The sequence below is a fragment of the Lepidochelys kempii genome, chromosome 2 (genome assembly GCF_965140265.1).
Source record: "Lepidochelys kempii isolate rLepKem1 chromosome 2, rLepKem1.hap2, whole genome shotgun sequence".
Lineage (NCBI taxonomy): Eukaryota > Metazoa > Chordata > Testudines > Cheloniidae > Lepidochelys > Lepidochelys kempii.
Genome location: NC_133257.1, coordinates 5,628,777 through 5,652,933, shown reverse-complemented (window position 1 = coordinate 5,652,933; position 24,157 = coordinate 5,628,777). Strand labels below are relative to the sequence as shown.

Here is a 24,157-nt window from a genome sequence, read left to right as displayed (position 1 = left end):
CCGGAGATGGGAATTCTCTTCTCAGCCACAGAGCAGGCAACACATGGACACTTGCAAGGAGTGATTTCCGCACTGCTGAGATGCCTCATCTCTGTCCTGGAGGGACCGTCTCTCAGGATGAAGAAGTTCACTCTCAATGAGCCATTCAGTCCTTGGCATCTCTGCTGAGACTCCCAGCTAAGGTACCACTTAGTGTCAGCTGGAATGGCGTGTCCTGCCAGGAGGATATTTCTGCACTAGAACTGGACTAGAGCCACTAGCTGACTTCAGACAGAAAAGGAGGACTAGTGGCACCTTAGAGACTAACCAATTTATTTGAGCATAAGCTTTCGTGAGCTACAGCTCACTTCATCGGATGCTGTAGCTCACGAAAACTTATGGTTAGTCTCTAAGGTGCCACTAGTCCTCCTTTTCTTTTTGCGAATACAGACTAACACGGCTGCTACTCTGAAACCTGACTTCAGATAGGCCATCAGCGGCTTCGTTCAGTCACTAGTGAATTCAAATTCAAACTGGTGACCTAGAGCTGAAAGGCTGTATAACCCATCAGCCGTCCCCTGAGCAAAGTTTTAACTCTGGATTTCCTCCCTCCTCTGGGTTTAGTTCAGGCCCGTAATATTCAATCAGTAGATTTTTTCTATTTAAATTCTACAATATAATAATATTTTCTTCTGCAAATAATCATTGCACAACCGTTATCAATAGAAATTACAGTCCTAAGCCCTTCAACAGATTTCATTTGTTGAACTCATCTTTACAGTGACTATAGACCTATGTATGCAGAGGTAGTGTCCACTCTTTGGGCCTCTCCAAAGATCAGGAATGTACCGAGCCCCAGGCCATGAACTGTAGCCACAAGGTTGAAAACAGAAACCCAGGAACCAGTGGTTTCAATCAGATGCCCGGCTAAAGACACACAAACAGCACCTGTGTATAGAAAGAGAGCAGAAATGCATCAAATAGAACTCAGGCCTGGTCCTCGCCCTGTAATGTCAGCTCAGCCAGAGGATCCCCCAAATGTGGGACAATTCCAGGAAAAGCCCTTACCCACTAGGGCTCCACCTCTACTCCCAATGCCTGTAAAGAGAAGAAGGAAACCACTGCATCACATCGCTTTACACGCGATGCTTCTAACCATAAGATACTTGCTAGGAATCTGTGAGCACACATTTCGCGATAACTAGTGACTTCGGTGCATGGTTTCATCTGGGCTTCTACTCTCCCTCCACTTTGTGGGCAGGCAAAATTGGCAGGGGCAAATGCCAGCTGGAAACTCGAACACTCGCATGTGCCCTGTCCATAGCCTGACTCTTGTGTGTGCACAAGCATTAGACTCGTTAAAGGGCACGCACATGCAGGAATTTGCATCTGCCGAGGACAGGTGAAAACGCATGAATAAGCACAGGGAGAGGCTGTGGGTTGAAAATCTAGCTCTGAATGTGTACAGTGCTACTCCCAAGACTTGTCACTCCCTTTGGGTTTGCTTGTGCTGTTTAGGCCCAGCCCCACTGTGTGGGTGTCAGGGTGGAGTTGCTGCTCCCCATGGGGTAGAGTGCGGGAGATTCCTCCCAGAGCTCACAGAAAGAGCTTACCCACTGCTACCCCTGTCAGGTAGTGCGGCGTACACCCTCCCTAAGGTGCACCTAGGTAGCTCAGCTGTCCAGTGTGTGGAAGGCAGGGTCCACCTCCTCCCCATCCGCTTCCGGATGTCTTGCTCTCCCAGGGGGATGCAGAGACTGCACCTGAGTCCAGTGTTCTCTCTAATTTTTCCCACGCGTGTGCGAAATGAATTTTGTTATGTGCACCAATATAGAGGGGATGTGTGACACCTGGGCTGGGGGAGAGAGGCACCTCTCCCCGCCGTGGCAGCTCTGGGGCTGGGGCCTCAGGATGGGCGCCTCTCCCCCCAGCTGCGGCCAGTCCGGGGCTGGGCTGGGTTGGGGCCGGGGAAGGGGCACCTCTCCCCCAGCCGCAGCAGGTCTGGGGCACGGCACTTAATAGGCTGCTGCCCGACCGTGCAGCCACACAGCTCAGAGGGAACTTAGCCAGCAGCAGTGCAGAAGTAAGGGTAGCAGTTCTTCAACCCCCACTTACAATAATCTTGCGACCCCCCCCCAACTCCTTTTTGGGTCAGGACCCCTACAATTACAGCACCGTGAAATTTCAGATTTAAATAGCTGAAAACATGACATTTACAATTTTAAAAATCCTATGACCTGTTAAATTGACCAAAATGGACCTTGAATTTGGTAGGGCCCTAATTATAGGGTGAAGGGTTAATGTCTAGCTATTCCACCTGGAAGCAGGCGGGGCACACCCTGACTGTTTCCTAGGAGCAATGCACACATTGCTCTATCCAAGGACAAGGGCTAGATATGAACCCTGAGAACTTGATTGTTTGGACAGCAACTGTGGGAGGTTTCTTTAGCCTGGGCTCAAGGCCTGAGAACCAGGATTGTAGTAGATAGAGGATGGTAACTAAGCATATGAATCAACGTCATACATTCCTTTGTGTAGCAGTGTGTAATGCTTAGGGGGAGAAATATAATAAAAGGAGAAGGTGGAAGGCAGGGGGGGCAGAACAGCCCATCTCCGCTGACCAGCCTGTTTGCTTGCATAAAGCTGTGTTCTGTCTCATCACTGAACCGCAACAATAGGGGAGGTGGTTCTACCCCCTGTGGGGTATGGGGGAGATGGTTCTACCTCCTGTGGGGCATGGGAGACTTTTTGGAATATTGGGGTTGGAGTCTTGGATCAAACAAGGGGGTGGACATAGGAGATATATTGTGTTGAGGTGCTTTCTATAGAGCCTATCATCGTGGTATCTGGGAACCACAACCTACCCCCGTGAAATAGGGAACTATTATCTGTCTATGTTTCTAGCTTTCTGTTTTATCCTACCACCTGTCACTGCTGTATCTGAGCACCTTCCATGTAAAATCAATAGCGAAATCCCTAGAATCTCTGGCACTGCTTCCTTTTCAGGGTAAAACCTCTCCTTGAGGTAGGGCATTACTCTCCATAGTGCACAGATGGGAAACTGAGGCACAGATCAAGGCTGACTGATTTGCCCAAGGTCACACAGAAATTCTGTGGCAGAGCAGGGAACTGACTGTAGGTCTTCATGTCCTAGACAAAGTCCTTAACCACTGGACCATCCTCCTTCTTCTCTGAATTGTCTCCAGCGGTACAATTTGCGACACGTACAGTATAGGTCTGTTTACTGGATCAGCTAGGATGCATATGGCTGAGATGCCCACCTCCCTTTGAATTCTGGGAGTTCTGTTTTGGTCTCTCCGTAGGACAATCCCAAGATGCCCTGTTGGGATTCTGAAACCTGGCTGTGGTGCCCCCGAGTAGATGGGTACTGTGGCCCCACCATTCAAGCTCTTGGCTTACACAGCAGATGAACTCCCATCCCCACACATGGAAACATCATTGTCAGAAGGTGCTTTTGGCCGAGCATATGCTCCCCTCCACCCAGCTGTCATGCAGGAGGTGGGAATGCTTTTCCTTTGACTTCAATGGATCTACACCAGCTGACTTTAAGCCATCAATCCAGAAATTACTGATCACGCGCTAAGCTCGGTACAAGCTCCAACACCCTTTTTCTTTCATTCGAAAAAGCTCGTGGCATCCTGTAAGTAAAACCCTCAAAGAATCTCCCCCCACCCCATGCTATATATTGTGAAAGAGCTGTGTTTTGAAGATAGAGACATTAGCTCTAAAGAAAGCAAGAAACTGCAGGAAATTGAATTTGGAAGCCGGTCTGTTTCCTTTCACACTGATCTCAATAAAAAAACCCACCCTGCAAATGGCACAAGGAGTGGAAAAACCTGTCCGATCAACTCGCTAAAGCAAACATGCAACCTGCAAGTTGGAATCTGAATGAACTAACCTTCACCTACAATAGAGGAAAGTGTGTTCTTAGGAACCCTGAATTGGATGAGGACCTGGTGTGAATCCAACTGTGAGAACTTAATCTACCCTCTGGGTAGAGACCAACCACAGGACACACCTGGGTAGAAAGCCTAGCTGTGCTCTGAGTGCATTGAGAACGTCATTCAACAATCAAGTTTCACCAAGAGCCTGAGGATACAAACAAGCAAGAGACCCATCTAGTGTCTATGGAGGTATTTATGTGGCTCTCCTCTCCATGATGTCAGAGGCCCTTCCCATCACCCACTTCTACAGGCGGGGAACAGAGGGTAGAGGTAGCTTTTTGGCCCAGGTCAAACAGATGGTCTGTGGCAGACCCATGAACTGAAGCCAGCTCTCTCTTGAGTTCCAGCTCAGTGTTCTGGCTGCTAGACCTCTCTGCCCGCGGGACATCACCCAAAAGCACGGCTCGGCTCAGGGGTGACCCAGCAGAGAAACTCCTGACAGAAAACTGGTTCCACCTCCTCCCTCTGAGGACCAGAGTCCCGCACCCTGACTGCTCATTAACTGTACCAAACGCAGCAAAACTGGGCTCAGCGCGCCCCAGCGGCCTCCTCCAGATGTTGGTTCTGGGATCTTGCTCTCCCTTTTTCCATGCGCCTATTCAAGGGCCTGGGGAAAAGACTCTCTCTGGTTTCACCCGCGTACTGGAATGATTGATAGGGTACTAAATTGATTGATAGGGTCCTAAACTGGCAAGAAAAGTCCTTGGCTGTTTGAAGGAAGCCTGTGCTTTCAGGGAATACAGCCACAGATTTAAATTATTTCCCAGCCATCCTTCTGGTATATTTATTCCTAATACTGTTGCTCATTTCTAGTGTTAAATAAGGGCTTCCTCTCTCATGGCCCTGCTTCCCCCCAGAAAGGTATCAGGCCGTATTTTGCCATCCACAGAGAAATGCCCATTGAAATCACTGGGCGGCTCAGCATAATGAACTGAGGGCCCATGATGCTGTATTGATGAGGCTGTGTGACAGCACAAACTCAGACATGGGACTTCACTGCGGGAGGAGCTTAGGAGAGGGAAAGGGCCCTTTAACCAGGTGTAAGTGACCCCAGTAAGTGTCTACGGTTGCACCATGTCCTGGGATTGTAGGGGATGTTTAATCCCTTTCTTTGGGGCCCTTCTGAAAGATTCCACGGTGCCCCCCACGTGTCCCTTCTTCCCTCTCCTGGGGGCGCCTTGGTTGCTGACGATCAGTCCCTTGGTGATGCGGTGGCTATATCTGTGACGGTAGAGAGAGCTCCAGCTAGAGCATTGAGGACCATTAAAGCCTGTTCTGGGTATCAAGTGAGAATTGATCCTGTCCGTTCCTGACAGCTTGCTCGTGTGTCCCCCAGTACCTGCCAACGTCCCTTCCTATGGACCCTCTTGGTCTCACTCCTGATGATGATGTCCTGGTCCATCCCTCCTGGACTCAGCTCCTGCCTGTGACACATGAGTGTGAGTCTCACTTTCTATGGTGTCCTCCTTAACGCAGAGCAAAAAGGATCCAGACCCCGGGCTGGTGTTTGTGCATCTCCTCTCGCGCAACCTGTCCCTGATGACAACCTGTCCTCCCGGGATGCGGTGTTCACCCACACAAGCCCTGAGCAGGTTAATGTGGGCCAGGAGGGGCCAGTTAACCTCAGATGCTGCACCTGGAAGCCAAGCAGGGACTGACAGGGCCTAATGGCAGAGGGATCCCTGCTCGGGGAGGAGCTGGGATAGGCGAATAAGCCAGGAAGTGAGAGCAGGAGGGGGCCTGCAGGGAGAAGGTCTGCAATCACTGCCTAGAGGGAAAGGGACTTGGATAGGGGGAGGAGGAGACACAGTGGGACAGTAAGCCCTGGGGAGCAGAGGGATCTACAGTGGCTAAACCCAGAGAAAGGCAATAGAGAGGAGGGGTAGGAAGGAACCCAGGGAAACAGCAACAGGCTCTGAGACGGAGCAGACCTGGATTGCTAGTCAGAGGGTCCCAGGGCTGGAACCCGGAGTTGCAGCGGGGCCCAGCTTCCCCTCCCAGCCACTGGGAAAGTGGCACAGGACCTAGACTTGGAAGAGAAGACAGCCTGAGATGGCATCTGGACAGCTTGTCTGGTGGGACTTTGTAACCCAGGAAGGAGAGGACTATTTAGTGACCTGGCCAGAGGGCTGAGTCATGAAGAGGGCACACCCTGGGTCATGAGCAAGAGGTGGGGGGCACAGCAGGGCGCCAGATGGGGTGAGAGCTAATGCTCAGACCTAGCCACAAGGAAGTGCACTTACAACCATCTCCAACCTCTAACCAGCCCCTGATCCGTGCGAGCTCAGGGGCTCCTACACATCCTGTCCTCCTCCAGCGTCTCTCTGATTCTGCATTGCGGGTCTCGCTTGGATATTTGAGTTAATACGCAAGCTCTCCGTCCTGGCTAACAGGCAAGGAACCCAAATGCACAGCGATGTGCCTGGGACACAGACGGAGCAAGCGCAGTGTGCTAGGAGTCTCAGAGATTGGTCTGCCATTGTGACTTCAGAACAGACCTCCCTTCTTCAGATCTTTCCCCTTTCGGGCTGCTCAGACGGGGTCTCTACCCTCCCTTCCCCTCTCCTGCAACAGCAGGGATTTTATCCTTCCTTCCTGTTGGCTGCTGTGAGGTTGGGGGTTTAATTGGCCGAGTGTCCTGAGAACCATATCCTCCTCTCAGCAGAGTCCTCCGTTTAGTATTCAGGGGCCTAGAAGTTCTCCTGTCTTTCTTCCCAATGGGAACCGCCTTGCTGCCATACACGGAGGTCGCCTATTCTCTGAGACTGGGCATCGGCCACATGTGGCAAAACTAGAGACTTTGGGAATTTCCCTTTAGGAAACGTGAATGAAATTTCATTCCTCTCCAATGTTCCGCAAGGAGCCTGAGAAACAGCTTACATCATGCACTTGGGCTTAGAGAGGCGTGACTCTGAGCTACTGTGGAGACACCTGGAAAATTCGTTAAAGAATGAGCCTGTGTTTAATTTAAAGCTGGTGCCCCTGGTTACGATGGGTGTAGCACTCACAGAAGATTAGTCACACCTGAGCAGCAAAAATCTCCCCAACCCAGGGAAGGGTCACAAAGAGAAGGCCATCCTTGATTTTAGGTGCTTTGTTTTTCTCCACTGAGATGTGAACCATTCTTCCAAGCACGCTGGACAATGAGGAAATGAGCAGTGATGGGGAGGGAAGTATCTGAGAGCACAGATGACGGGGACAGGTCAACAGAGGAGGGGCATTCATCACAAATATCAGTGCCATGACTCACAGGACCAGCTGGTCCAGAAATGAGCGATTTAGCAGTGACACCTCCCAGCCCCCTGCGATTGATGAGATAACTGAAACGGGCTATAAAGCACCCCAGGAGGAGGTGTCCCGTATTCTCTGTGCTTGGCTCATCCTTCGAAGATGAAGGCTTTTCTGGTCATCCTGCTGGCTGCCGTCCTGTGCACAGAGCCAGGTAAGACATCCAGGAGATTCCTTCGTACACCATCCCATCTCCTTACCACCAAGATAAACGGCTCTGGGAGTGGCTGGAGAGATCCTTACAGTGCGTTTGCAGCAAAGAAAGAACTTCTGAAGTCACTGGCTCCAGCTCCAAATATAGTGTATTGGCATTCTCCTGGACCACTTGATGGTTGATCACTTGATGGTTACCTGTTCTGGTCATTCCCTCTGAAGCACCCAGCACTGGCCACTGTCAGAAGACAGGATACTGGGCTAGATGGACCATTGGTCTGACCCAGTGTGGCCGTTCTTATGGACAGCAGACTGGTCCATATAAGGATAAAGATGGTCTTCTGCATTCCTGATGAGAGTTTATATGCTTGGGATTTGAAATGAGTGCTCATTTCTAGAAACTATCTATCTACTGGGGCGGTGAGTTGTATGGGCTCCAGCAATCTTCAAGGCCTGGGGGCCTGGCTCCACCAATGTTCGGGGCCGGGTCTCTCCCCCGGCCCCACTTGCCACCCCGCCCGCATCGCCCCCAAGTGTCCCCCAGCCCCCACTTGCTGCCCTCGTGCGCCTCCCCCCTGTCCTGGAGCGTCCCTGCCTCTCCCCTGCAGCTTCACGCTCACTCTGCTTGTCATCAACTGCCACCACAGGGTCCTAGCGTCCCCCACCGCCAGTGGCAGGGCAGGCTGACCCTGCCCTTCCTCCTCAGACCCTTCCCTTTTCAGGCGGGACCCTCCACCAGCAGAGGGGGACCCCCCCCCCCGCCCACAGTCACCACTCCTGCCCCATGCTGGGGGGGGAAGGAGGGAAGGAGGGGTTCCCTCTCCCGGAGCTTGCTGCTGCTGGCGGGGAGAGGGCTGGGGGGAGTCCTCCTCTCTGGCCCCAGCCCCGGGGCAGCCTGCCTGCACCCCAAACTCATCCCCAGCCCTGCCCCACCCCAGAGCCCACCCCCCCAACCAGAGCCCTCACCCCCCACACCCCAACCCTCTGCCCCAGCCCTGAGCCTCTCCAACACCCCAAACCCCTCATCCCCAGCCAGAGCCCTCACCCCCCCGTACCCCTACCCTCTGCCCCAGCCCTGAGCCCCTCCCAAGCCCCTCATCCCCAGCCAGAGCCCTCATTCCCCTGCACCCTAACCCTCTGCCCCAGCCCTGAGCCCCCTCCTGCATCATGAACCCCTTGTCCCCAGCCACACCCAAGAACCCTCACCACTGCACCCCCTCCCATCCCCAAACTCCTTCCCAGAGCCTGTACCCCTCCCCCACTCCTGCACACCCACCCCCTGCCCCAGCCTGGAGCCTGCACCCAAACTCCATCCCAGAGCCTGCACCCCCACCCCCTTTCCACACACCCTCTCCTGCCCCCAAACTCCCTCTAAGAGCCTGCACCCTGCACCCCTCCTGAACCCCAATCCTCTGCCCCAGGCCGGGGCCTGCACCCCAGACCTCCTTCCCCCACCCAAACTCCCTCCTAGAGCCTTAGGCAAGTGTGGGGCGGAGTTTGGGGGGGGGCGGGTTCTGGGCACCACCAAAATTTCTACAAACCGGCCACCCCTGTCTATCTATCTATCCACACTCCCCCCGTTATGCTGGTTTCTGAATCCCCCAATACCTTTCTAATCTTTCTTTTTATGCCTTTCCCCTGCCTCATACAACAGGAGGTTTTCGTTTACTGGCAGGTTTTCTTATTGCTTGGAGGGGGGTTACTTTGAGATGCCTCGGAGGCTTATTGACAGAGGGAGTTTAGAGAAGAGAAACAGAATGAATGTGGAGGAAAAACTAGACCGTCTATATTCTCTAAGTCATAACCAAAGGGGGCAGGTGACGTGCCTACAGAGATGGGTGGGAGAGGAATGGTTTCAGATGGCACAAGAGGGTATGGCTAAGAATACTGAGATGGAATAAGAAAGGGAAAATTTAGGCTGAAGAACTGCAAAAAGCATCCTGCCAGTCTTCCTGGGCTGTGGAACAGCCTCCCAAGGAAATGGGCGTTAGGCAAATTATTTGGGTCTTTTATAAGCGTTTGGGATAATACACGAGAAAATGCTCACTGGGAACCATCCTGCCATTCTCGGTGATGAACTGGGCAGTCTAACAGAGCGCGTACAATTCCTTCAATAGCGTCTACAGCTCTGCGCTCTGGAGCCTGAGTTATTGCTAGCTCAGTGGTTTGAGCATTGGCCTCCTAAACCCAGGGTTGTGAGTTCAGTCCTCAAGGGGGCCATTTAGGGATCTGGGGCAAACATTGGGGACTGGTCCTGCTTTGAGCAGGGGGTTGGACTAGATGATCTCCTGAGGTCCCTTCCAACCTTGATATTCTATGATTCTATGATTGCTGGGAGAGACATGGGAGTCTGAACACGCTGGGGCCGTCTTTGGTTTACTGGTTTATACAGCTGCTAGCGCACTGGTGCTCTGATCCAGACAGGAGCCAGACTGCGCTCTGGCCACGTTGTTATTAATAATCATCATCATCCCACGAACCCTGCCGAAGGCTCCCACTCTACACTGTACAATGTCAGGCCTGGATGTGGGCCTAGATCTGGGAATTCTGATCCCATTGATCCGAGCCTGTGAACCAAGGGGACCAGTGTAAAGTTGGCATGAGATTAGATCGGCTTTCTGGATTCATTTTATCTGCAGGTCATCTCCTTAGTCCTGGGTATAATTGACACCCTTCCCTCCCCTCCCCCCCGACACACAGAAGAACCATTACAGGTTATGGAGCTTGAGAAACCCACTTGGCATGGGCAGGGAGGGGGAATGAATTCCCATCTCAGATCCCATGGGGACAGCTGCACCCAAAGGGGTATGGACCCTCCAGGGAAGGACACATGGGAATCCCACCAAAGGAGCTGGCTGAATCAGTGTATCTCCCCAGGCACCCTTGGTATGCCCGTGCTAGCCAGCCTTGCCTGGGAGCAGGAAGAACTTTATGCCGCTGGGATTCCCCTCCACTGGTGGTTGTGCTGGTGAATCAAAGCCAAGATTGGGAGGGCAAGCCGCATAATTCTGCACTCGGAAAGGAAAGGTGGTCTGGTGGTGAAGGTGCTAGACCTGGGTTCAATTTTTTGCTCTGCTACAGGCATCCTGGAGCACATCACTTGGCCTCTCTGTGCCTCTGCTCCCCATCTGTAAAAGGGAGATAATGGGGTGCTGTCAGGGTAAGTGTATCAAAGGTGATGAGGTGCTCAGATCCTGTGCTAGAGGGGGCCAGATAAGTGCCTGAGCTAGATCAAGATGGGGGCAGTGAGCTAAACCCACAAGAATTTGTGCAAATGAACTTAAGCAGGGCCAGACTGAGGGGAAGGCGACCACCTGGGGTGCTGGGCTCAGGGGGCTCCAGGCTCGGGGGGCTGTTTTTGTTGTTAGCGACAAAGGGGAAAATAGAACGTTTGAAGTAAAATGTTTCAGGTATTTCGTATGTGGCTTCATTTTTCACTAACCTCCTAGAATGTTCTGGACCTTTGTAAAATCTTGTGGAACCTTCCAGACTTTCCCCGAACCTCCTAGACTGTTGTCACCACGCCCTCACGGGTGTATAAGGGGCGGGACGTTGCCAGTCAGTCAGTGAGATGGGCTACCAATGCTCAAAAAGATTATTCAAAAGTTTAACAAACGGTGGAGGGATATGGCCGGCCCCAGTAAGGTGGAAGCTCCAGCCTTCTCGCTCCCCATAGAGGGTAAAGCAGGTACGTTAATTGAAAGTCCTCATGTCGAACACACCTGGGGTGCTGTTGGACATTTCAGCTGCATGAGAGCAAGACACGCCTCAGGTGGTGCTGGGAGAATCAGAATAATAATGCTTAGCCCCAGTATAGTGCATGACGTTTTCCAAAGCCCTGCCCAGACAGGCACATCTCCTCCCAACACTTCTGGGAGGTAGGTAAGCGATTCCAGCCAGTGAGTGCTGAACATCCAGGGACAATGCAAGTGGATTGGTATCGATAGGTACCGAGGCACTACTGAGGATCTGGGCTTTAAACTGCGATTGTCTGCACTTGCGTCATTGCCTTTGTTCAGTGCACTTCACGGTGCTGTGGAAATGTACGGTATTGCGTCACGCTCCCCTAGGGCCTTCACGCACGCCAGGGTGTATGAACCCTTTAAATTCACCCAGGACCACTCTACCCACTGGGATTCATTTCCAGAGGGAGATAAAGGGTGTGCATAGACTCTGTGCTCGAGGGCGTTGCCAGAAAGCCGGTGTCACAAGTCACAACATTAGATCAATCCACACCTTTTAGGCCTCCCTCCATCCATCCTGGTTAATTTAACATTGATGTCCGATTGTTATTTACTGCCAAAGCTCCCGGGGGCTCCAATCAGGAGCGGAACGCCATGGTGCTTGGTGTTATCAAACATTTTGGAAGAAATGGTCCATGTTCTCATTTACCAATAATCATCATCATCATTAATAAATTGTTCTCTCCTTGATAGTCCTTATTCTTGAAACTATTTAGAGGGAACGTGCCCCAAGCCCTCCAAAAATTGCCTATCCCCCTCCCCTTTCTACACATGACTCTCTGGGGTGTGACCCACGGTAAAGATGGAGGGAGGGTCTTTTAAGCCACGGTTTACATTGCAATTGCCCTGTTTGGTAGTGTGCATGAGACTCCCTGTATTGCATTCCCTTCTAACCCTCTTCCTCTCCTGCAGGTGGTTCTTTGAAATGTTACACGTGCAAGATGCAGCTCAGCAACTCCAACTGTCAGACACAGAAGCTGTGTGGCAACGACTCTCAAGCATGCAAGACGGATGTGATCAGTAAGGCAAAGTCCCAGTTTGGTGTCAGACACCAAAGGGGCTAACACAGAGACATCCCTCTAGGATGTGTGAACAGATCCCCTTCCATTGCAGCCTTTCAGAGATCCCTATCTGGGTGCCAATGCCGGGTCTCTTACCGGCACGGTGTCCTACAGGAGGAGACATGCTGACTGGGACTGAGCGGGGGCAAAAGGCCTTCAGCTTGACTTTCACTTTATTCAGGAAAGGCAGAAGGCTAAGACTGATGCTTAGTGCTTCTGGCGTACACTGCTTTCCCGCAGGAGCCTCTCTGCAGAATTCCCCAGTGCCCAGAAGAAGAGGGAGGGTGTTATATTTATATTGTAAAACCCAACCCATTAGGGTGTACCCATCTCTGCCTGTCTGGAAGTCTCTGGGCCAGATCCTCAGCTGGTGTAAATCAGCACTGCTCCATTGATGTCAATGTGAAGGAAGCCCAGGGACACTGAAAGCAATTCTAGCTTTAGAAATTACCTGTTGGAGTAATACTAATACCCTCTGTTAACTCTTTCTTTCACACAAAACTTCCCTGGGTTAGACAGAAAGGCTGTATGGTTCAGTGGTTAGAACAGGGACACCGGGAGCCAGGAGTTATAAGTTCTGTTTTGCTGGCTCTTCCATTAACTCACCAGGCCAGATTTGGTAGTGAGGAATTAACTTAGAGCTGGCCTACAGTGGGAGCTTACATCAGCCTAGCTACGGCTCTTGAGGGCGTGAAAACACCAGGCCTCTGAGCATAGGTGTGGGAATTAGGGGTGCGGCAGGTGTCACCCTGTGAAAAGTCATCCCCAGGTGTCACTGTGAAAAGTCTGCTGGTGCTGTCTGAAGGACGCTAGCATCATTTTGTGATTCTTGAGACTGCCGGAGCTGCGCTGCATCCGTGTGCTGTGAGCGGGAATTGCACTTTTCCACATTACTTTTGAAGACGCATGGTTTATGAAAAGAAAAGGAGGACTTGTGGCACCTTCGAGACTAACCAATTTATTAGCTCACGAAAGCTTACGCTCAAATAAGTTTGTTAGTCTCTAAGGTGCCACAAGTCCTCCTTTTCTTTTTGCGAATACAGACTAACACGGCTGCTACTCTGAAATATGGTTTACAGTTTCGTTAGCTGGCTTTCAGCACCCCCACTATAAAAAGTGGTCCAGTGCCTCTGAGAGACGTAGCTATACCAACCTAAGCCCTGGTCAGGGAGCACTAGGCCGATGGAACAATCCTTCCATCAACCTAGCCACCACCTCTCAGGAGGTAGATTAACTACAGTGACAGACGAATTCATCTTGTCGGTGGAGGTAATGTCTACACTGTCACCTGGTCTACCCTAGAACTTACTTTGGTATAATGTATGTCGTTCAGGGGTGTAAATAATCCACATCCCCGAGCGATGTAAGCAGAGCTGTGTCGGCAGGAGAGCTTCTCACGCCAACATAGCTACCGCCTCTCGCGCGGGGTGGAGTCATTAACCGACAGGAGAGCTCTCTCCCATCAGAGAGCTTAGCCCTACTTTCACTAATGCACCTATGTGTAAGGAAGTCTGAGCTGCTGAAGGGCCAAGAAAACGTTTGTTACACCAGCTTATAGTGTTCAGCTCTGAATTTGATCCCCTGTGTGTCTCAGGGCAAATCGCTTAGCCCCTGTATTACTCCACTCTCCCATCTGTAAAATGGGGATACCAATACTCCATTAACTCACTCACAGGGATGTTGGGAGGCTAGACTTGTTTATAACAGAGGCGCAGGACTGTCTCAGGCTCTGTGATTGTACAAAGCTTGCTACAGTGGGGCCCCGAACCCTGTATGGGGTCTCTGGAGTTATAATAATAATGTTTTGAAATCCTTGGCTAAGTGCGCTATAGAAAGGCAAAGGATTTGTTATACTACAAGTCAAGCAACCACGCTCAATTAAACTGGATTTTTTTTTACAAGCTGGTTCCCCCAAGAAATGCAACCCTGCTTTGTGTTCTTTCCCTTCTCTCTGTCGCTCCTTTGCCGAGACTCCTTCTAGTGGTCGGTTGCAGAGGAGCAGCCGGGTCAGTCTGTATCCGCAAAAAGAACAAGGAGGACTTGTGGCACCTTAGAGACGAACCCATGTGTTTGAGCGTGAGCTTTCGCGGGCGCCAGCTCGCTTCATCGGAACTGCCTCGGCTGATTCGATTCAGTGAGACTTGGCCGGGGTCGCGTTTTAGAATCCCCCGCGCAGTGGTTCCCAAACTTTTGACTAAATGACAGGTTTCAGAGGAGCAGGCGGGTCAGTCTGTATCCGCAAAAAGAAAAGGAGGACGTGGGGCACCTTAGAGACGAACCCATTTATTTGAGCGTGAGCTTTCGCGAGCTACAGCTCGCTTCACCGGACGCATACTGTGGAAAGTGTAGAAGATCTTTTTATACACACAAAGCATGAAAAAATGGGTGTTTACCACTACAAAAGGTTTTCTCTCCCCCCACCCCACTCTCCTGCTGGTAATAGCTTATCTAAAGTGATCACTCTCCTTATAATGTGTATGATCAAGTTGGGCCATTTCCAGCACAAATCCAGGTCCCCCCCAAACAGTGTGCATGTGTGTAAACTCTTTACTATGTTTTAATTTTTTTTTAAATTCAAACATGAAAGAAAAAAAAGAAACACAACATCAAGTGATTTCCACACTGCTAGCACCCCTCCTCAGCCCCCTGCTGCCGCTTCCCTTCCCCTCCCTAGTCCAGGCCGGCTCCCCAAGCCCCCTGCTCGGCTCCCCCCAGCCCTCTTGCTCTCTGTCTCCCAGCCCTGCCCCCTCTTGTCAGAGATGCTGGAACAACTTGTATCGTGGGGGTGCTGAGAGCCCTGGATATGATGGAAACCGGGTCAAGCCAGGGGGTGCGGCAGCCCCCCCCCCGCACCCCTAGTTCCAGCACCTGTGCCTCTTGTGAATAGAGAGACCTGTAGCAGGGCTCCTGCCACACCCCTGTAGTTAGAGGCCTTCAGGCCTTAAGTGAGAGTGGAAGACAGGCTACAAGGAAACAGAACAGCCCTCCAGGCTGTTTCTGTCCTGGGAGAGAATTAGCCTCGCCCTCTTCAAGATCCGTTTATGTCCATAGGCGAGGGGAGGGGCTAACTGAACAGCACCCGCCACAGCTCCCTCTCCCAGCAAGGGGGCCCCTCAATCCCAGTCTTCCCCTCCGTCAAGGCGAGAAGAGCGCCCCGTCTCCATCCCAGCTCCCCTCCTGGGCCAGGCCCCCAAGTTCCATAGTCCGCTCTGCCCGGAAGAGAGTGTGATCCTGCCCCCCACACACCCTGCTGCAGCAGCTCCTGTCCTGGGGGCTAAGCCTGGCTTCCCGCTCCAGGCATTGCAACCTGGTGCATGGGGGTTGCCGACCCAGTCGGGTTTGGCCCAGCCACCCCTCTGTCAGCGGGCCCCCAAACCTAAGTGGTCTAAGGCAACCCACATAGACCCTTTCCGCCCCCCCCCCCCCCCCCCGCCGCCCAAAATGAAACCATTTTGTCTTCCTTCCAGACGTCGTGGGCTTTTTCAATGTCATCAACAAGGAGTGCGCTGCGTCGTGCCAGCCGAACTACCAGGACTTCACCGTGGGAAAGCAGAACGTTTCCTGCTGCAGCACCGACCTCTGCAACCGCAACGGGGCGGGCAGCGTGGGCAGCAGCTACGCCGCCACGGCAGCGGGGCTTACAGCCAGCGTCCTCTGCGCCCTTCTGAGGAACGGGCTGTGAGGCGTGGGGAGGAGCCCTTCGGCCTGACAGAATCCTGGCGCTTCCCCGCGGCGGCTAGGATGCTCACCGCAGGCCCCAGCTTCACGCTCAGCTCTCTTGCGCGCTTATAGCTGGCTGCAGATGCCTCCCTGGCAAGAGCTTTGTTCCTGCTGTTAATCAAGAATAAGAAACTCTGTGCGTGTGTGTGTGTGTGTGTGTGTGTGTGGTGTGCCTCTGAGAAGGACGCGCCGCTTGGCTGAGGCATTTGTCACTCCGTCAGGTGCACATCCGGGCGTGTGTGTTTGTGCGCCAGAGACACAGATTTTGGCAGACGCGCATGCTTTGTCACTGTTGCTGTTGTCATGTGTGCTACGTGAGATACCCTTTACTGTTGTATAGCAGAGCAGGAGGCATGAATTGTACCATACAAACCAGCTGGAGCCCTGGTCTGTGACTCTGGCACCCAAGTGCGACTGCTGTATAAATAATAAAGGAAGGGAAGCCTTGGCGTGTTTTGGGGGCCTGGTACCATGCACACCATGCCTAATTAGCTTCTCAGCTGTCACACCAGGGAAGGAAAGTCCTATGCTTCTCAACAGCCCGCCAGCTGCTTGATTTCATAGAATCATAGAATCATAGAATATCAGGGTTGGAAGGGACCTTAGGAGGTCATCTAGTCCAACCCCCTGCTCAAAGCAGGACCAGTCCCCAATTTTTGCCCCAGACCCCTAAATGGCCCCCTCAAGGATTGAACTCACAACCCTGGGTTTAGCAGGCCAATGCTCAAACCACTTTCTTGTTAACTCCTTCCAGGCTGCTCTCCTTCCCCGACCCGGGCCTGGCCCCTGGAGACATTTTCACCTAGAGTTACCCCAGCGTTAGGATCCTTTGCAGTTGTTCCCCTCGACTGCCGTTCTGAGTGGTAGTAGCACCCTCTGAAGCCGCCTTCCCTTCTGGTCTTTGGTTCTCTCTCGCTGTGTATCCTCCAGGCTACTCCCTGGTACGTGTCTGATGGCGGAGACCAGAACCAGCTTTGCTGCATGGCTGATGAGGTGTTTCCCTTGGAGCAGCTCCAGTGTTATGCACTGTACAAGGAAGAGTGGAGAGAATAAACAAGCAAGTGCATATTTCCCATCCCAGCTGCTTGATTTCTGAGACGTGCATACGCACACCCAATACCATAGGCGAGCTCCAGGGGGGAAGCCAGTAGTAGAAAATCAACAGAATCCAGAGCAGGGAAGATAAAGAGACTTGTCTGGACTGACTCTGCCTCAGGGAGATGTTCTCAATGTCACTCAGGAGCGGAGAGGGGATCCTGTCTAGGATTATCACAATATTTCCTCCTCTCAGGACTGGCCCTGGGATTTCTGGGGCCCTATGCAGAATAGCCCATGGGAGAACCCACCTAGATTCCTCCCTCCTTCCCGGGAATAATGGGAATTTCCCCTACCTCTCAAGCATATCCATGCCACCTCCTTGCTGCCTGGGAGTCCCCATTCAGGCCCTGGTGGCTCTCTCCTTCCCTCACATGTTTAAGACTCTCTACTATCTAAGGTTTCAGAGTAGCAGCCATGTTAGTCTGTATTCGCAAAAAGAAAAGGAGTACTTGTGGCACCTTAGAGACTAACCAATTTATTTGAGCATAAGCTTTCGTGAGCTACAGCTTATGCTCAAATAAATTGGTTAGTCTCTAAGGTGCCACAAGTCCTCCTTTTCTTTCTACTATCTAACATCCCTCTGAGTTTAAGTGGCAACTTCCTCCATAGGGAGCGGCTCAAGGCTATCTCTGGCATAGGAGTCCATCCTCTCTGACACAACCTGTTTGCCTGCCCACACCTACCAGAGTACACAGGCAGCTAGCTCAGAGGATTGTGACTGCATTTAGGAGCAAGGTTAGCCTTGTTACGTAGGTGTGATGAGGGGGTCCCAGCGACTCATCCGCTTGTATTAGAAGACCCTGGTTAAGGCAGGCAATTGAGTAGCAAATTGGTATATGCAAGGGGGTGAACTTTGGGTTCCCCTAAGGATCTGTTCTGGGACCTGTGCTGTTCAACATATTCATAAATGATCTGGAAAAAGGGGTAAACAGTGAGGTGGCAAAGTTTGCAGACTATATACAGGTTTCAGGGGGGTAGCCGAATCAGCAAAAACAACAGTGAGTACTTGTGGCACCTTGGAGACTAACAAATTTATTTGGGCATAAGGTTTCATGGGCTATAACTATATACAATTAATAGACTATATACAATTACTCAAGATACTTAAGTCCAAAGCTGATTCAGAAGAGTTACAAAGGGATCTCACAAAACGGGGTGACTGGGCATGAAAATGGCAGATGAAATTCAGTGTTGATAAATGCAAAGTAATGCACAATGAATAATGTAATCCCAATGAGACCTACAAAACGATTCAGTGGCTAGTACCCAAGAGGGTCAGGAATGCAACCCCATGCTCTGGGTTCTGCCTCTGATTACCAGGAGCTGGCACTGGACAACAGGGGATGGATCACTCAATAAATTGCCCTGTTCTATTCATTTCCTCTGATGCATCTGGCACCAGCCACTGTCAGAAGACAAGATACTGGGCTAGCTGGACGACATCCATTCTTATGTCTCATTGGAAGCAGACATTGCTGAGTTCTAAAAACCTAACTCTATGCACTCAGATCAGTGGTTCCCAAACTTGTTCCGGCGCTTGTGCAGGGACAGCCCCTTGCGGGCCTGGCTGGTTTGTTTATCTGCCGCGTTCGCAGGTTCGGCCGATCGCGGCTCCCAGTGGCCGCGGTTCACTGCTCCAGGCCAATCGGAGCTGCTGGAAGCTAAACCCAGGGTTATGAGTTCAATCCTTGAGGGGGCCATTTAGGGATCTGGGGCAAAAATTGGGGATTGGTCCTGCTTTGAGCAGGGGGTTGGACTAGATGACCTCCTGAGGTCCCTTCCAACCCTGATATTCTATGATACATAGGTGGTTGGTCAGCAGAGGTTTCAGTTAGGCTGAGCCCAGTGGGCCCCCAGCTGGTCTCTGAGCCCTGGGGCTGAGCCCAGTGGGCCCCCGGCTGGTCTCTGAGCCCTGGGGCTGAGCCCAGTGGGCTCCTGGCTGGTCTCTGAGCCCTGGGGCTGAGCCCAATGGGACCCTACTACCTCCTGTAGTTCCTAAATGTTCTTCTGTCCCAGTACTAGTCAGCCAGGGCTTAGGTTGTAGGACTGGAGAGAGAATTAGAGTATGGACCGGCATCTCCCAGCCTGCCTTCTCGCTGGGCACTCAGCACAGAGCTCTGAAGCTAATGGGGGTTTGGTTGCACTCTAAGTATTTCCAGGAAGTCGCCTTTTAGTGGGTGGGGGGCAACTGATTTAAAGGTTTAAAGATTTAAATCAGCAGTTGATTTAAAGGTGACCTGCAATAGAATTTGATTTTAAAAATGGGCTCCTGCCATTTTCTTTTTTTTTTTTTTTGGCTCTTTATGATCAATAAAGGAGGCTGGAATAGATTTTGCCCCCCAAAAGAGTTTCATTTTTCCCCTATGCTTATTCTTTTTATTAGAAGTTAAAATCTTGTCTGCCCTGGAAGAGTCTTCAGAGAACTTGTCATCACAAAAGTCAAGAGAATGAAGGTGGAACAATTGAGAGAGGAACAGGGTTTTTTTTAGTACAATTTCATGACTGTGTTAATTTGAGTGATCTACCCTGGAGTTACTTCGGTCATATTTACCCTGTCGCGAAGGGTCCTGGCCACACTACAGAATAACAGACCCGTTGTCATAATGCCCTGGGTCCACACTGGCATTCTACCACCTGGTGTGTTGTGCAGACTTCTGAGGACACGCGACATGGCTTGTAGCTGTACAATAAGCTTCCCTACTTTTGCAGTGTATTGTGAGAGAACTTGTCTGTCCTTTCTGGGCACCCTGGGCAGACGTGAGCCTGAGCTATAATATATGGTAATTTTGTAGTGACGACAAGGCCCTTTTGTTTGGCTCTGTTTCCTTTTGTGGCTTGCATTTAACTCCGATGTCTAATGAACATTTCGGAGAAAGGAAGGCTTGGTTAAAGATTCAACCCTTCAGTTAGGTTGTGAGCACTCAAGGATCACTGATCTTTTCTTTCCCTTTACACCCATAAAGGGGCTTCCAGCAAAAACAGGGAGGGAAAGGCATGACATGCCTAAATGTAAATGCAAGCAGTGGCAACCAATGCTTAAATACAAACAAACCACCAACCCTCTCAGGCCTTCTTCACAGATCGGAGAGAAGAGGGGGAAAAAGCAGATCCCCAGATCCTGCACCGAACCCTTACAGTACATGCACTCTTTGCTGTCTTTGGACTGAGACCATTTGCCTCAACACCAGTGGCAAAATGGCAGAGCCGTTCATGGAAATTCACGGACTTGGGGATGTTCACAAAGCTGGAGATTCCCAAACCTGAGCTGTCTTTTGTAGGGGACAGATCTGAGGAATTGTCACAGATTGAAGTGTCGCTAGAGGAGGTTTTGGAATTAATTGAGAAACTTAACAGTAACAAGTCACCGGGACCAGATGGCATTCACCCAAGAGTTCTGAAAGAACTCAAATGTGAAACTGCGGAACTATTAACTATGGTTTGTAACCTGTCCTTTAAATCAGCTACTGTACCCAGTGACTGGAAGATAGCTAATGTAACGCCAATATGTAAGAAGGGCTCTAGAGGTGATCCTGGACGTCAGTACCAGGCAAATTAGTTGAAACAATAGTAAAGAATAAAATTGTCAGACACGTAGAGGGACATAAAGTGTTGTGCAAAAGTCAACATGGTTTCTGTAAAGGGAGATCATATCTTACTAATCTATTAGAGTTCTTTGAGGGGGTCAACAAACATGGATAAGGGGGATCCAGTGGACATAGTGTACTTAGATTTCCAGAAAGCCTTTGACAAGGTCCCTCACCAAAGGCTCTTAGGTAAATTAAGTTATCATGAGATAAGAGGGAAGATCCTTTCATGGATTGAGAACTGGTTAAAAGACAGGGAACAAAGGGTAGGAATAAAAGGTAAATTTTCAGAATGGAGAGGGGTAACTAGTGGTGTTCCCCAAGGGTCAGTCCTAGGACCAATCCTATTCAACTTATTCATAAATGATCTGGAGAAAGGGGTAAACAGTGAAGTGGCAAAGTTTGCAGATGATACTAAACTGCTCAAGATAGCTAAGACCAAAGCAGACTGAACTTCAAAAAGGATCTCACAAAACTAAGTGATTGGGCAACAAAATGGCAAATGAAATTTAATGTGGATAAATGTAAAGTAATGCACATTGGAAAAAATAACCCCAACTATACATATAATATGATGGGGGCTAATTTAGCTACAACTAATCAGGAGAAACAACTTGGAGTCATCGTGGATACTTCCCTGAAGACATCCACGCAGTGTGCAGGGGCAGTCAAAAAGCAAACAGGATGTTAGGAATCATTAAGAAAGGGATAGAGAATAAGACAGAGAATCTCTTATTGTCCTCATATAAATCCATGGTACGCCCACACCTTCAATACTACGTACAGATGTGGTCCCCTCATCTCAAAAAAGATATACTGGCATTAGAAAAAGTTCAGAAAAGGGCAACTAAAATGATTAGGGGTTTGGAATGGGTCCCATATGAGGAGAGATTAAAGAGGCTGGGACTTTTCAGCTTGGAAAAGAGGAGACTAAGGGGGGACATGATAGATGTCTATAAAATCATGAGTGGTGTGGAGAAAGTGAATAAGGAAAAGTTATTTACTTGTTCCCATAATATAAGAACGAGGAGCCACCAAATGAAATTAATGGGCAGCAGGTTTAAAACAAATAAAAGGAAGTTTTTCTTCACTCAGTGCACAGTCAACCTGTGGAACTCCTTGCCTGAAGAGGTTGTGAAGGCTCGGACTATAACAGGGTTTAAAAGAGAACTGGATAAATTCATGGAGGCTAACTCCATTAACAGCTATTAGCCAGGATGGGTAAGGAATGGTGTCCCTGGCCTCTGTTTGTCAGAGGGTGGAGAAGGATGGCAGGAGAGAGATCACTTGATCATTACCTGTTAAGTTCACTCCCTCTGGGGCACCTGGCATTGGCCACTGTCGGCAGACAGGATACTGGACTGGATGGATCTTTGGTCTGACCCAGTATGGTCATTCTTATGTTCTTAGTGGTTTACGGTAGAGGTGGGTTAGTGACATTTCTCAAACTGTGTGTTTTTAATTAAGGTAACTGTAATCAGCTTGTGAATCACGGAAGTTCCGCCTCTGGGGAAGCCGCATCTTTCACATTCCCCTCTGCTCGGTGTACTCCAATGAAGGACAATGCCCAAACCGCACCCCAATGCCATAGCCTAGTCTCCCTGACCACTAGGAGGACCTCACACAGCAGGCCCGCACCTCTGCAATGAGCTGCGTCAAACTTCCAACTCCCTCACCCCCAAATCTAGGAGAATGCCCAAGCTCACTTTACCTGGTATCTGCTTCTGCATGCTTCAGACGAGAGAGACACTACCCTTGTGTTTCCCTTACAGCTGAACTCTAGGGCCCGGGGAAAGGCAGACCTCTGTATCGCCCACAGCAGTCACAGAGGCTGGGTCAACAGGCTTGCGGGGCTCACACTATGGTGCTAAAAGCGTCTACGTGGACGTTCAGGTGGAGCTCGGGCTCTGAAATCCACCCATCTCCCTAGACTTCAGAGCCTGAGTTCTGGCCTGAGCCCCAGCGTCCTTTGGGGATAGCCCCCAGTTATCCTTAATGCTGTACCGCAAGCCTGAGACTTGCTGCCACGGGCCGCCACGCACTGTGTAGACGCACCCAGTGCTGCTTCACCGCTGCTGAAGGCGGGTGGGAAGGAAACAGGTCACCCACTCCCCTGAAGCTCTTTAAGGATGTAGCGGGCAGCGGGCCTTTACAGGTACCCCCTAGAGATGGCCAGTGTGGGGAGCAAGCCTGCTGCCTGCCCCAAAAAGATAGGAGGGAATCTGCCCCTAAATATTGTGGGGGAGGGAGCATGTGGGCTACTGGAATCCCCAGAAACCATCTCATCAGAATGGCCATACCAGGTCAGCCCAATGATCCATCCAGCCCAGTATCCTGTCTTCCCTCAGTGGCCAAAGGCAGATGCTTCAAAGAGAATGAACAGAACAAAGCAATCATCAAGTGATCCATCCCCTGTCATCCACTTCCAGCTTCTGCCAGTCAGTCTTAGGGACATCCAGAGCATGGTGTTGTGTCCCTGACCATCTTGGCTAATAGCCATGGATGGACCTATCTTCGGTGAATCTCTCTAATTCTTTTCTGAACCCAGTTATACTTTTGGCCTTCACAACATCCCCTAGCGATGAGTCCCACAGGTTGACTGTGCAGTGTATGAAGAAATACTTCCTTCTGTTAGTTTTAAACCTGCTGCCCATTAATTTCATTGGATGACCCCTACTTCTAGTGTTATGTGACGGGGTATATACCATTCTCTTTGTCACTGTCTCTACACCAGCCATGATTTTATCAACCCCTCTCATATCCCCCCTCAGTCCTCTCTTTTCCACGCTGAACAGTCCCAGTCTTTGTAATCTCTCCTCATGTAGAAGCTGTTCCATACCCCTAATCATTTTTGTTGCCCTTCTCTGTATTTTGTCCATTTCTAATATCTCTTTTTAGAGACGGGCAACCACAACTGCACACGGTATTCAAGGTGTGGGTGTACCATGGATTTACATAGAGGCATTACGATATTTTCTGTCTTATTATCTATCCCTTTCCTACTGGGTCCTTATATTCTGTTTCCTTTTTTGACTGCTGCTGCACATTGAGTAGATGTTTTCAGAGAACTATCTACAGTGACTCCAAGTTCTCTTTTTAGAGTGGCAAGAGCTAATTTAGACCCCATCATTTTGTATGTCTAGTTGGGATTATTTTTTCCAATGTGCATTACTTTGCCCTTACCAGCACTGACTTTCATCTGCCATTTTCTTGCCCAGTCACTCAGTTTTGAGTTTGTAACTCTTAGAAGTCTGCCTTGGACTTAACTATCTTGAGTAATTTTGTATCATCTGCAAACTTTGCCACCTCACTGTTTACCCCTTTTTCCAGATCATTTATGAATATGTTGAAGAGTTCTGGTCCCAGTACAGGCTCCTGGGGGACCCTGATATTTACCTCTTTCCGCTCTGAAAACTGGCCATCTTATACTGAACTCGGTGCAAACCAGGCCTTGTTAGGAGCCAGCCTGAATCATCTACAGGCCTTATGGGAGCCTATTCCCTGGGACAGAGTGAAGCTTTACTTGTCTATCGCCTCCACGTGCTGTTGGACTTGATGCAAGGATG

At 50.5% G+C, this 24,157-nt stretch overlaps 1 protein-coding gene across 1 annotated transcript; it reads left to right on the top strand.

The window, feature by feature from the left end:
* The first annotated feature begins 7,334 nt into the window (after nucleotides 1-7,334).
* On the top strand, nucleotides 7,335-15,871 carry PSCA (prostate stem cell antigen). The gene is made up of 3 exons (XM_073329332.1): nucleotides 7,335-7,386; nucleotides 12,041-12,148; nucleotides 15,657-15,871. The coding sequence occupies exons 1-3, from the start codon at nucleotides 7,335-7,337 to the stop codon at nucleotides 15,869-15,871; spliced, it is 375 nt and encodes a 124-aa protein (XP_073185433.1).
* Nucleotides 15,872-24,157: the final 8,286 nt, after the last annotated feature.

Coding starts and splice junctions, on each gene's coding strand:
- PSCA (XM_073329332.1), top strand. CDS start 7,335: ATGAAGGCTTTTCTGGTCATCCTGCTGGCTGCCGTCCTGTGCACAGAG. Junction 7,387..12,040: donor CGTCCTGTGCACAGAGCCAG/GTAAGACATCCA, acceptor CCTCTCCTGCAG/GTGGTTCTTTGAAATGTTAC. Junction 12,149..15,656: donor ATGCAAGACGGATGTGATCA/GTAAGGCAAAGT, acceptor TCTTCCTTCCAG/ACGTCGTGGGCTTTTTCAAT.